The 14,310-nt window shown below is 40.3% G+C and overlaps 1 protein-coding gene across 4 annotated transcripts in view; it reads right to left on the reverse strand.

Moving 5' to 3' along the window:
* Positions 1-1,332: 1,332 nt before the first annotated feature.
* The window catches only part of LOC139653180 (E3 ubiquitin-protein ligase NEDD4-like), a 47,616-nt gene continuing 34,638 nt past the window's right edge, over positions 1,333-14,310 (reverse strand). For all 4 annotated transcript variants that reach the window (XM_071530151.1, XM_071530150.1, XM_071530149.1 and 1 more), the window contains 14 exons: positions 12,485-12,539; positions 11,862-11,920; positions 11,373-11,438; positions 10,535-10,764; positions 8,344-8,465; positions 7,788-7,858; positions 7,048-7,143; positions 6,828-6,901; positions 6,572-6,632; positions 6,227-6,286; positions 5,922-6,029; positions 4,847-4,943; positions 4,034-4,106; positions 1,333-3,916 (listed from right to left, as the gene is read on the reverse strand). In XM_071530151.1, the coding sequence (XP_071386252.1) occupies positions 3,814-3,916; positions 4,034-4,106; positions 4,847-4,943; positions 5,922-6,029; positions 6,227-6,286; positions 6,572-6,632; positions 6,828-6,901; positions 7,048-7,143; positions 7,788-7,858; positions 8,344-8,465; positions 10,535-10,764; positions 11,373-11,438; positions 11,862-11,920; positions 12,485-12,539 (1,275 nt within the window). In that variant the 3' untranslated portion in view covers positions 1,333-3,813. The remainder of the gene's footprint in view (positions 3,917-4,033; positions 4,107-4,846; positions 4,944-5,921; positions 6,030-6,226; positions 6,287-6,571; positions 6,633-6,827; positions 6,902-7,047; positions 7,144-7,787; positions 7,859-8,343; positions 8,466-10,534; positions 10,765-11,372; positions 11,439-11,861; positions 11,921-12,484; positions 12,540-14,310) is intronic.

Below are 14,310 nucleotides of genomic sequence, written 5' to 3' on the forward strand. Positions count from 1 at the left end.
TGACAGACTGTAAATAGCCCTGATTACTACTTACTTACTTACTTACTTACTAGAACCGTCTTATCTTTCATAGGAAAGCAACGCTCTGTGTTTGTACTTTGCTGTTTCATTCTTTAACACATATGCACAAAAAAAAACAATTCTTAACATTGGAACAAGATTTAAGTCCATTTATATGTAGCAGGTCAGTTACAGTAGCAGGTCACAGACGCAGGTTTATTCTCACATGCATTTTGTGACATTTTTTCAATCAGTTGGAGTGTTGTAGTAGGTGGAACTAGAGAGAAGTTGGCTCTTGGTTTGTTTGTGACCAGATCGAGGGTAAGGGGGCTTGATAAAATGTCCCCGTACTGGCAGGGCGGCTTTTATTTGCTTGTCCTTGGAGCTGATAACTCCTAGATTGCCTGTGTGAATGAACTGAGGTCCCTTCACCACACCACGTGCACGGAGAGAGAGAGAGAGAGAGAGAGAGAGAGTAATGCAAGCCCCATTACTTCCTCAAGACTCAATAACAGGTGCCGAGTCAAAATATAACAAGTTAGTTACACTTTTGCTCTGAAAGGTGATTCTGCATTCCACTAGTGCTTTTGTCAAGTGTTTGGACGCAAGGAAAATGTGCCAAGAGATTGGCCTTCAAGAACTCTATCTAATGTGGATGAATGAAAACCATATATTTCTCTGCATTGTAAGGACTAACAGGGCCAAGAGCAGCACCTGTCCATCCGGGATCATTTATTCAAAGACCTTGTGTCCTCGCGTCAAAGGTTACCAGGCCCGAGCAAAAACTATTGATATTCACATCTTTAAAACTGTAGGACTATTCATCTACCATACATAAATTCAGATCATGACAATACTTAAGTGAATTTTAAGTAACTCAACAAATCAAAATGAAACAAAACAAAATATTTCAAAGCGACAGCACTGATTAAAGGATCACTGGTCAGTTGCCTCATATAGGTCTCACTGAATTGACAGGCTATACTAATTCTAGATCAGATCTTTGTGACTACAGGATCAAATAAATTCAATTCAAGTCAAAAGACTGGTCATCAACTGGGGGCAGATCAGCAATTTGGTGTATTGATAACTCTGTCCTGTGGTAGAATATTGCAAATGTAAACTGTTTTTTATTTTAGGAAAGAGTCCATGTTTTTTAAAGTCTGAGCATATAAAGAGACATTATGGCTATAGAAGACTATTAGACAACCCGTTTTCATCTTGTTTTTTGTATCTGTATCATGTTTTCATGGATCTTTCAACACAACTGAATGAGAGGAAAAGTCCAGAAGTCCAAAAATAAATAAATAAACACAGTCTGAGAAGTTCCATTTTTATTTGACTGAAGTTAAACGAACCACAAAGAGTTGCAGAGAGTGGTGGAATCTTTAACAAAAGTGATATTTCCCGCCATTAATAAAAAAGAAAACCCCCTAAAAAAGAAGCACAAATCTATACTGAGTCATTTTGGGTGTGGGGGTGGGAGGGGGGGGGGTCACAGAAGGGAAGCAATACAAGGGAAGAGGAGGAGAGAAAGAGACAAAAAAAAGAGAAATAGAACAGAGAATACTAAAAGGTGTGAAGTGTCAGCTTCACATCTGTCAACTCTTTCTACCTTAGCAGCAGCCCAGATTTACAGACTATTTATATTGCACCAGGTAAGTGCTCTGAATGGAAAACAACAGAATCACATTCGAGTTAATGATAAAAGACATACAACAGGCGACATGACCTCAGAGTGATCTATAAAGTGCCCTTTAGGTTCAATGGTGTTAGAAAAAGGAGAGAGAGAAATAAAACATAAAAAAGAAAACATTTTTCCTTTGTAAGAAACGTGCTGCTTTATATTCAGTGGCAATCACAGCTTTTCTCTCAAACACACACACACACACACAGCTTCATTTTAGTGTTGTTGATCATTAATACTTCTGTTAGATGTAATACATACATATATTTATATATCATGAAAGAATTTAAAATGTGTTTTCCAAGAACAATTTACAGCATTATGAACAGGGATAGGCATGAGAATATGAATATAATCATTGTGACGCAAACATCCCAAAGAAACTATCCCCATTTAGTTTTCCCGTCCCAAACCTTGAGACCAAGAGGGAGATTACACTTCCAATCACTATGTAGTCAAAGCAAACACAAGATACAATTTCATGCCGCTTCCATAGCACTACGATAAAAAACATTTTATTCAACGTATTTTCTATCACCGTAACAAATGATATGGATTAATCATTTCCCAAATTAGCCAGATTTACACTTCACACACCATGTCATATAGTATTGTCAAAATAGTAAACAACATTGTTCATCAGTACAAATACGTTTAGAGTATTTTCCTGTAAAAATTATACCAATGATTAAAAAAAAAACAAAAAAAACAAAAAAAAAAAAACAAAAAAACGACGACCCTCCTGTTCCTTTTTGACTGGCAAAAGAAGACTATAAAACCATCTTTGGGGACGACTTCCTCCCCCGTCCTCCATTCTATCCCAGTGGATAAAAAATTATTCTACAAAAGGCTGCAGTGGCGATAACTGATCACACAACAGAGATGAGGCTCTATAGACCATTTTTCTGATCGTGTGACGTGTCTGGAGGCGCACCGGGAACAGTGTGGATACACAAAACACTGTCATGCTTGCAATGTTTTCTTGCAGTATCATAAAGACTGTCTGAAGTCAGAGCTATTTTTTTTTAGTAAGGTTATTCTGTTCTTTTTGCTGTAAAAGAACAGCTTGGCACACTTTGTACATGCTGGACTTGTCCCCCTGTCGCTGGATAGGGAGCATGTCAGAAGCAAGCACACAAAAGCCATCAGCTATATCCTTATATCCTGATCATGGCCACTTAGTACATAATTGTACACATCTAAAAACTTATATGCCTTTCATTTTTCTTCAGCAGGTCACATCATCCGCCCAGTCAGTCAGCGCATACGGGACGGGTAATTTTACCTCGTTACTTAACATTAACTTGTTAAGCTAAACCTTGCGGTCCTTTGGTCCAAGTGACAGCACATAGTGTAAAAGATCGTTTTTCTAAAGATACAGCTAGTTGGCGTGCCACGAATAGTCGTGTATGCTAATGGTACTGCAGGCGCTTTCTGCCTCCAGTCGCAGGCGTGTGACGTCAGCTGTATTTAGAAGCAGAAAAATGGTCTATAGAAGGGTGTGGCCGATTTCCTGATCTGTGATTGGCTAGCATTCCTAAGGTAATCTGGTGTTAGTATAAGGATTTGAGAGAATTGTGATCATAGTGCCATTGCAGTTTGTTAGAGAAGTAGTGCATGTAGGAGCCAGATTAAGGCCATGCTAAGACCCTTACACAGAAGGGTGCTGAAATACTGTGCTATAGTGTACATAAAGGAGCTATTGAAATGCATTAGAGTGTTTTCCAGCACTGTAGATTTTCACAGGATAAGGGAAGAGGGGAAAGAAACGGCATATAGGGGGCCAGTTCTCATCATTCATCGTTCATGCCTGTGTACTAATAGAATTCAACATTCTATGGTGCAACTCTACCCCCTTTCCCCTTCCAAGCCCCGCCCTGCCCCAGCACCTTTAAGGAGTGACCTACCCACACAGAAAAGATAAAAGACGTAGGCATATTGGCTCGACAAGTCACTGTACAGTCTCAAACCACCATGATGTGGAGGTGGCTCACAGTCAGGCATACAGTACAACATGCTTGCACAGAACTGCTACGGCCACTGTAAAAACGGCAGTTTGTTTGACATCCCTGTGGCTTTTTTTTTTTTTTGTTAGAGTAGTTTGGATGCAGTCAGGGTTTTGCCGTTTAGTCGACCCCCTCAAAGCCCTGGGCGTTCTCCACGGCCATGAGGAGTTTCTCCCTCAGGTCCTCGAATGATTCATAGGTGGGCAGATCCAAGCGATTGAAACTGGGAAGGAAAAATGTTTCATCAGATATATTACAAAAAGATTGCAGAGCATCCTGTTTGAAAAAACAAAGATGAAAACATGCGTATGTGTGTGTGTGTGTGTGTGTGTGCACATACCATGTGTGTGCTCTTGGCAACTTATCTGGTGTTCCCCACTGCTCAATTGTGAACAGCTGAGGCCCATTGGAGCCTAGGAGAGATAAGAGATGATGGACATGATGAAGATGATGAGATGATTATGAGATATTGGCTGTTAGACAAAAAATTTACCTCTGGGTTAATTTCGCATATTCAATCGCGTGACTTTTCAGAGGATGCACATTCACAAAGGGAGGGAGCGCCAACCCACCTGTGTGGTTCACCCATCACGTCTTATCATGGCAAAATCAACCTTGTTACAAATGAGCATTTTAACTGAGAGATTAATGGCGGAATATGGGAGGATGGAGAGCCTTTGGGTGATTATGGCAAGTAGTGTAGTCTATTAAAAAATAAAATTTTTCATTTTTTGCCCCTTAAGACCCAAATTATTTCTAGATACATGAAACGTTTTTCTGTTTTTTTCCTCACAAAAAACATTCTATTATATATATAGATCTTTTGATATTTTATTCACATCCTACACATATATCTGCTGAATACTACAAAAGTACTCAATTCTTGCAACAGCAACACTGTTGACTCATTTTTTCTTGGAAAACAATTTCAGTGTTAAATGACGTTCAAGCAAACATTGCACTTGTTACAGTACAGCTGACATGATTTCATAGAACTCTGCAGAACCTATATAGTCTTGCCATGGAAACACAGATACGGGATTACTTTTTTAATGCAGTCATGTCTCGTGAAATTCCAATCCAATCCACCCTGGTACTACTATACAAGTGGCAAATAAAGGATACTTGGAACTTATTTGGTGGCTATACAGACCGTAGAGCTCGGCAAAGCCGTTCATGGGCACTCTGGATGTTCCCGTAACAAACTGGAGAAGCCGGATCCTCTTTTCAGCGTCCATCAACAGGACAACCTGAGGAGAGAAGAGAAAAGATCAAACTCCTCAATGACCAAACAGAAGCATGTTACACATCATGCTTAACTATGCAGAACTCTAGGAAACTCTGCTGTTTTAAGGGACATAAACAAATATTATCATCACCCTGAATATCTATTAATTTCACTTAAAATAAAATAATAATAATTAAAAAAAAAACCCTCAATGACATGCTTTTTCTCAACTCTCATTCCTATGACTGCTACAACATGGAAAGGAGGGAAGCCATTGCAGACTGTTTTGTTATCTGTGTGTCAGAAAACCCAAACCGCTACGGACAAACAGAAGCTGTTTGAGCCAGTCCACTTAATCAGCCCACATGACATTGCTGTATGTTTGTATGCGTAAGTGCATGTGCATGCACATATTTTGGCTGGCTGTCTGTGTGTGTGAAGTATGTGCGTGCGTGTGTGTGTGTGTGTGCGTGTGTGTTGCCAGCTCAAGACACTTGATAACCAGGGCAGGTACTACTATAGGTTCTTTCATCAGAGCAAACAAGCTCGTTCTTCCAAACAGACTTTGATCTTCAAAAGCCGGGCCAGCAAACCTGTCCCAGGAATAATTTGGAGGGAAAGACGATGGCAGCCTGCTAGATCAATCAATTTGACATTTCAGGATAAACTACACTGCTTCCATGACTGCATGTGTTTCTGAGAGTGTTTTTTTTAATCTTTAAAACATATTAAGTACACTGTAATAAAATGACAAATCTGCTTAAGACAAAATTTATACTAGAGCACAATTTTATAATATGTCACACGTTTCATTTGAGACTGATGGCAACGATACTCTCCCTCTCTCTCTAACACACACACCATACAAACAGCAATAAGCTAGGTTAATGTCTGTTTGTGTGACATAGTGTGTACATGCTTGGAAAAATTCATTTTTGTGTACGAGCATGCTTTTTTACATGCATTTATGGGTTTGTGTGTACATGCATAGCAGACTTACCTTCCAGAACCACTGTATGACTGGGTGGTTGGGACAGTAGCCATTCTTATAAACAGTGTGTTGTCTCCAGTCGTTGACATCTACATCACCCAGACCGCACATGAGCAGCTACACACAGAAAGACAGAGGGTGAGGGAGAGCAGACAGAAAATATTTAACAGTGGAACTGCTCAGACAGCATTAGAGAGCAATGTGTTAACAAATGCTCACTATCACAACTACACAAGAGAGACGCTTTCATGTGCTCAGATCTTATAATCGGAGTCAAGGGAATAAGGGTGGTGATTAAATACAGGAATCCTCACCTCCAGCTCGTTTTCATCAAAGATCTTGATCAGATCAATGAGAATGAGCTCAGTGAAGCCCTGAAAAGTCACACAAAATGAGAATTTTAGACACAATCCAAACACAATAATAATTCAACAACAACTCAACACAATTACAGAAGAATCTACTAAATCTTTGAGGTGATATCTATGGTTGTCTATAAGTTTCACAAGCTACAAAAATTCATGGTTGTAGAAATACAAGCTTAAAAGCAACCCTGATGATTGAAACCTCAGGGCACAGACACCCATAGGTGGGATGATGCAGCAGCCAAGTCTCTGGTCATATTGCCCCCAAGTGGCAACTGATATTACTGCACATACCTCCAAAAAGGCATTCATCTGCTTCTGGACCCGATTGACGAACCTCCACTGGATGACCAGGCTGTTGGAGAAAAGATCATTGAGGTGTGTAAAGATAACCAACGTACTGTACAAACAAACCAGAGAACAAAACCATAGCTTTAGAATAACTTTTCATAATGTAGATTTATTCAAAGGCTTGTGAAAAACCTACAGTATAACTATTCATAAAACACAGGAGGTGAGGTAAAAAGAAAAACATTTATATTGTTCTTACTCAATGTATTCCTTTTTGTTGTCATTGGTGACCACCATGTCTGAGCCACTGGGCTTCAAGTCCACCTGGTACGTCTGAGAAAGAAAAACACCATGAAGTAAAGAAGCCAGGATACTCCAGAACGGAGACTCAAAAACATATTAGGTACCTTACTGACATTACGGCATTAAAACTTTGAGAGATTAGTTGATTTTAAGTGTCGGATGTGAGGCCTGAGCACCTGTCCAAAGTTGTCCTCATCAATACAGAACCGCAGGTCCAGCTCAGTGGGGTCGTTCTCCAGAATCCACTTCAGAGAGTTGTAGTATTCACTGTCCTGCAGGGACACAGCACAAACCACAATAAGCATGAGGCACCAAGAAAACGTACTTAACAGACATTTATTGGCTTCTATTTGTTAGCTTTTATTGTTGTGTTTTGTCATGTTTTGTTATCTTGTTTGTGTTGTTTCTTCAGACCTCTTGTTTTCTGTTGCATCTATCTGGAAATACATAAGCAAGCAAGCTAGCAAGCAATTTTTTTTATTTATATAGCACCTTTCAAAACCAGGGTTGCTTCACGGAACAAAAGGTTCAGCAACAATAAAAGGCATTTCATCAAATTAAATCAAAAACAGAAATAAAAGAAATACTGAGGCAAACAATAAAATCAGAAAAAAAGGAAAAAAGTATGTTTATATGTATATATCTATATCTATATATATCTATCTATCTATCTATCTATCTATCTATATATATATATATATATATGACAAATTAATATCAGTGAAAAGCTAACATGAACAATAGTTCTGAGACGCCATTTAAAACAAATAACCCTCCAAGGACACAAGGTCCCATTATTGGCTTTGTCAATAGCAGTCATTCAGACTACAACTAAAAAAAAAAATATATAAAATAAAATAAATCACGAAGTACATATTTCAACATGCCAAACTGCACTGATGAAAGTGGCTCTTACCACAGACTCCATGTCTTTAAGAGAGATCTGTTTTCCCAGCATCATCTTGTAGAATGGTCGAATGAAAAAACCTGAGCACAAGCACAAAAACAAAAGACTCAATTAGAGTACAAGACGTACAATATGATGCAGTGTCTCTCCACGTTCTTAAAACAGTTGTGGGCCGCCTCAGCTAGAAAACATCGGTCCTACACACAAACAAGCATCGGGTCAGTGGTTAGAATTAGAGTAGTGTATTGTCTCACTAGAACCGACTCTGTGAACAAAACAATGACAGACACAGAACTAAAACCAATAAAACAATAACAGCACCAACCACCACATCTACAAGAAAATAAACAGGACACTGTACTGCAATGTATGTATACAGAAATAAGCTTAAATAATGTTTCAACATCAGCAAAAACGAGGCCACAGCGTTCTCACACAAGAAACACTGAAATACATTCACTGTGTCTGCTAAATGATATCTTCAAATTTAACAGTAGGAAAGAGGACAGTTTTCAGTCAATTTACAATATGAAAGAGCGGGAAGGCTCCACATCCAGCAGCTTACCATCCAATAGCTTCCCATGAAACACGGCCATTCCTGCCACACGTCCGATGAACTTGAAGTAGGAGAGGTGGTCCTCATTGCACAGGCCCGAGTTGGGATTGATTTGGAGGGTGTAGTTGTCTCTGGACAGGCACAAGGGAAAGAGCAGATAAGGCGCAGTCATTTTCACGGTTTCATTTCAAGTTATTACGCTCACTATGGTCAGTGGAACATTGTCGTACCAATTATGCTCTGCTGCATAAGTATTACCGTATTGGACAAATGTGTTTATTTGCCTTTGCCCCTCCAAAGCCATCAAAAGGTAAATAGACAGTACAGCTTGGGTGAAATTTAAATGCTATTAGTGGCTGAAAGCTATGAGGAGTTAAAGAAAAACAAATACAGTTGATTAAAACAATCTTGATTTGATACAAGTATGGGCTGTGATTTATTTTATTATTTTTCAAAACTGCTTTAGACATTTATCATTTAAGCTGCACTGCTCTATGCTATTGTTTAGCATATGCATGGTGCCATATGCCGAGCACAAACCACGCCCTTGGACACGCAGTGAACTGCTCCGCTACTGATCCACTCTGCTCCTGGACCTGCAGACTCACTCAAGCCTATTATTCTCCTAACCTTAGTCATTTGTTTAGTGCGTTGCATAATGCTTATGAAATACTGTTCTTAGTCAAGGGGATATCTTGACAGTTCTGTCAGTACAGGCATAACACTTCAAATGTGTCCTTATTTACCATGGCAACCAACCACTGCATGATTCCCAGAGACTGGCATTATTTTGGAGCATATATAATATATAAAGATTATGTCAGGCTTAATTATTTTCACTAAAACTGCTACTTGTTTGTCATAACACCTCAAAAGAAAGGTTAAGGATAAAACTTATGTAAGATATTTTTATGCAGCTAGGGACAAGTACACAAGTGGAGAGCAGAAAACTTCAAGGTTGTTGTTGGGCATGGCTTTTTATCGACATTTTGTTGCATGAACATGTAAAATAATAAATGGCAAAAGTAGTTGTGATGAACAATCACAATGTGGCTCTGGTTTTATCAAATCAATATTTAATAAAATCTTGTTTTTTATTAAGTCTAACTTTATTAGAGGGTTATTCATTGATAATAATGGTTTATTTTTTATTGAATTCCATGCCTTTTCATTAGTTCCATTTTTATCAATTTGTTTTTGTTACCTTCATTCCCCATAGAAAGCACAAGGGCAAGTCTGTCACTTTAATACTGACTGCTTGGGAAATCTCAACCCTCTGCCTCATCGGCTAGCGACGGTAATGCCAAGAAGAGCATGAAAGAAGGAACAAAAAGGAATGACACTTTCATTACTTTAGGAAGTGGGAAACATTTTGAAGTTTTCAGGATGGCCGAATGAATGAGAGGAAAGGGAAAAACCAATCAAAGTAAAAGGAAGCTATATGACTGGTCGGGAAGGGAAAGAATAAGGCGGCCCTGCCACAAACACTGACTCTACATGGAAAAAACCCAACCAAACATGTGAGTAGAAAGGGATTCCTCATGGCTCTAAATCAGTAGCAGGGCCCAAGCTACACATCAGCTTTCCGTACCACTAGGTCTGCTCGTCACATGCTGCTGAACATCCCCAGAGTTAAAACCTCCCCGGGCCACTCCTCATTCCAGTCTGCTGCTCTCAGTGACTGGAATGAGTTGCAAAAGACTCTGAAATTGGACAATTTCATCTCTCTCTGCCTTCAAGGACTCTATCACAGACATTTACAGGCACACACGCAACTGTTTCTCAGCAAAATGAAATACACCAACTTCTCTGTCAGTGCTGTTGTATGCTTTTGCCACAGGATTTCATTGCTTTCAGTGGTGTCCATGTTGTTGCTGTAGCATTACTGTTTTTATAGTGTTTTCTTTTGCCTTCTGCAAACTACTAGCCTTCTTATCTTGCCTTATCCTTATCCTCATTCTCGCCATCGCTGTAATTTTCCTTTCAACATAACTTTTCACTCCAGCTTTTGGCTCGGTGGGCAGTGGAGGGAGTTAGTCTAAGTGCGTTAGTCTTCCTGGTTTCCTTCAAACTTACCTACCACGGCTTTAAACAACAGGGCATCCAAAATTGTAAAGATAGAATTTCAACTTGAGAGACAACCCTGTAAATATACAGCATACACACACACACACACACACACGTACAGACACACACTTACGTGGCGGAGTATTCAAACAGGCCATAGTAAGGGTTGAACATCTCCTTGGACAAGAGGAAGAACCACTCTCTGGCCACACCACCGTAGTCCAATCCCTTCTCTGACTCAAACTCGATCCACAGCCGTGCCTTCAGAATATCTGGCCTCTTCAGGGACATGATTCGACGGTACGACTCCTCAAAGATGTTGTTCCTGTGCAGCTTCATCTCAAATCGGTTGGGGATGTCCGCCTGGAGAAGTTCACAAAGCAGAGTTGGTTTATATCAAAAAAACTGATGCAAATTTAAAAACAAAACATGAGTGAAATTTAGGTGAGATCAAGTTTCATTTTTAACATGCGGCAACAAAGCTAAATCACACAGTAAATAATCACACCAGTGGAAAGACTAATTTTATTCAAAAGGATAACAGCCTTTTTCTAGCACAACATTGAAAGCAGTGTCAGAGTCTGTGAAAAAAATCTCTCAGCTCATACATGTTAATTAGTTCTTCGTTCAAGATTAGCTTCCAGCATCATAAACCTAACAGTAAGAGCAGTAATGTGTAATTCTGCACCATACCTAAGAAGTGTTAATTAGGAAGACAAGCGAAATGCTTAGAATGAATACTAAAGCACATAGCTAATTGAGTCACACAGTGTCCAGACAGTGTGTTAATAATTCATTCCCTGTTAGACTGTCAGGAATGTTGACCAAGAATGCAATCAAGCAGAATCAAAATGCAAGCAAAACAGACTGCCTTGTTTCACAACGAGAAGCTGGAATTTCCCCAAATTTAGCTTTTCATTGACATCACTGTGCAAAAGTTAACTTAAAAAAAACTTAAAAACTCTTCTTACCGGTTTCTTCAATTTCTTCCTGAAGTAGTCATATTTCTGTTTGAACTCTCTGGAGTAGGGAACAGCCTGCACAGGCAGCAAACAACACACAGGAGTCAAGGGACAGACCAATCTCCTCATCGAGAAGTGGCATGTAATGTGCAAGTTTTAACAGAACTAACTGAATATCCTTCAGTTCCTACTTATATAACAGCAACTACATACAATATAATTTGGGGAGAGGGTTGGCAATGATTTCCAGGGAGGGACAACAGTATCTGAAGTGGCACGCAGAATGACATGAAGGTGTTGGCATGTTAAGTGACAACCGCAGTGACAAAGTGACTTATCTTTGTTGTGTTAAGACATTAGTGATGACATACACTAAGGCTGACAACGGTGTGTGGCATATAGTACTACTGTGTTAATAGAGGGGCTAGTTGTTTCCATGTAGCAACACAGGTGTGGCTCCCTCAACTGTCTAGGCATCAGACAAGAGACTAGACTCACCGGTCCTGTGATAGCTGGACTCTGCAGACGGGGGTCCTCCCACTGGGTGTTCTTTGTATCTGGATGGAACAAACACAAATGAAACATCACTGAGACTTATAAAATGATAGTAAAATCTATTCAAATGGATGTTCATCAGTGTGCATTTGTCAAATCAAGATTCGCTACCTATGTTCCTCTCACTTCCCTCTGCACGGCCATCCTCATTACCATACATCATCATTTAGTTTAATGATACTGCCCCATTACCTCAGGCATCCACACAGTGAATTTGAAACATGATCTGTCCATTCAGTTTCAGTGCTCACTGTGTTCAGATACCTGATCCGTACTCAGGTTAACACAAGCCGAGCTATTGATCTGAATAGTGCCTGTTGAGTCCAGCAGGCTCACTTAACACCTACACATCTTGTTCTGTTGTCATACACAGTTCTGTAATGGATGATGTGCTTTGCCTTCACTGACAAACATCTGTAAAGAAAATGTGTGCTGTGCTGAAGCCGGTAAACACAGCAGAGGAAGTAAACTGTATGATAAAGTGACAAAGACGGATCAGACACAGACAGATGACAAAATACAAGCATGGAGGAGAGACAGAAAGCAGTAAGATAGAGCTGCCTTACTGTGGTCGATGTAGAAGGTACGTCCATCTGAGTGGACTCTTTCCTCCCATCCAGGCTACAAAGAAACATGAGAGAAGAAAGAGTGAGTTAAACCACACAATCCCCATCAGGCAGTACTAGTGACCGGGCTCAAATAGTCATTTAAATCCATTCACTTTTATTCTTTTTTAAATTTATGCTCGACTGAACTTGACTGACCATGAAACAGTCCTGACACTATGGTTGCCCAGCACTGCAGGCAAGCTCAATCAAACAATCACAAAGGAACTGAAAGGATTTTCTCTTCTATTTGAGCTGGATCTGAGACAGTGGCAAGGCAGGGATACGACCACAACAGACAGGTTAACCACCACTACCAGTTCAAGCCAGAACACCACCACTGACACAGTGACCACCCAGTACAGTGTCACAGGCCAAACACACTCATACAGTACCGGCAGTCAGGCAATTTAAAAAAAAGGTTAGATTGAGAGTAAAGGGGTGGGGGAGAGGGGCCAGGTCTGACAACGAGGTGTGCATGTGTGTGTACAGTATGTGTGTTTTAACTGTATGCTGCACACTGCACAAGTGGAGACCAGAGAGACAGGGAGACAAAGGGAGTCCACCAACATGCAGCATACAGCAACTTTCTTCCTCTTACATAAAGCTGCTTTGTTTTTCTTCAAGCCTCCATCCCTCCCTCTTTCCCTCTCTCTGTCTCTCCCACTCTCTCCGCCCCTCCCTCGCTCCCTTTTCCTCCTTCCTGCTCAATTTTCCATTTCTTTCTAACCAGTGTCAAATGCACAGTACGTCTCCCCTGTTGACTTGTCTATCTGTCCCTCAGACACTGATACAGATACACAGACATTGTGCAAGTCTGAGGGGTCCCAGGAGGGTGGTGGGGGGCTCCGAATGATAACGACTAAGAGGGGCGGTGGTAGAGGGAGGGGGCACAGAGAGAGGAGGGGGAGGTGGGGGATAATACAGATGACAGGGGAGGGAGAGATACAGTCCATCCATGCCGGTCATATGAGAGAGAGAGAGAGAAAGAGAGAAAGAGAGAGAGATAGAGAGAGAGAGTGCAAGGCTGTCTGCAGGCATTTGACCAAACCAGACCACACCAGACCAGACAGGTAGGTAGGCAGGCAGAGGGAGGGAGGCACCAACCAACCTCCTCTGGCAGGTTCTGCCAAACAGACATGGCCAGGTGTAGAAGAAGTAGCGTACAAAAGATCCCCCAAAATGAAGAGAGAAAGAGAGAGAGAGAGAGAGAAAGGAGAGAGAACACACACACATGCACACACCACACAAGCCTGTGAGATGTGCAAACCTATGAATCTTTGGTTATTCAAAACCTAGCTAAGATAAGGGTTAGCCTAGTTGTTGGCAGTTTGTCTGATTCAAATAGATTAAAATACTGTAGGTGAATAGACATTCACAGGCTCCAAATTAGGGATTTTCAGAGCCCCCAGACCCCGCTTTTTCACACCCACCAACTAGTTTCTCCATCTGCCACCTCTTTTCTAATAAAGACAAAAATGAGAGCCACATAACGTCTTATAGAGTCTGATCACATACTCAAATCTCATCTTTTATCGCAAAAGCCATTTAATTCCCACACTTTAAATCAAACATAAATTGGCCATTAAATTAAGCTAACCAACAGAAAGGGCTTGACCTTTAAAAAGAACAGGAGCTACATTAATTATATGTACTGTACTTTGTAAAATAATCATTGATTATTTAACTAGGTGAATAAATCCCTTTTCTCATTGAAAGATTTGTCTTGGTAAACTGATAATACAGAGGTAATCCAAACCGATTGATTTGATGAATAGCTAATAGAG

Source organism: Centroberyx affinis, unplaced genomic scaffold (genome assembly GCF_046629955.1).
Source record: "Centroberyx affinis isolate AG114_WGS23_722 - 3 ecotype Tasmania unplaced genomic scaffold, CSIRO-AGI_Caff_v1 ptg001885l_1, whole genome shotgun sequence".
NCBI lineage: Eukaryota > Metazoa > Chordata > Actinopteri > Beryciformes > Berycidae > Centroberyx > Centroberyx affinis.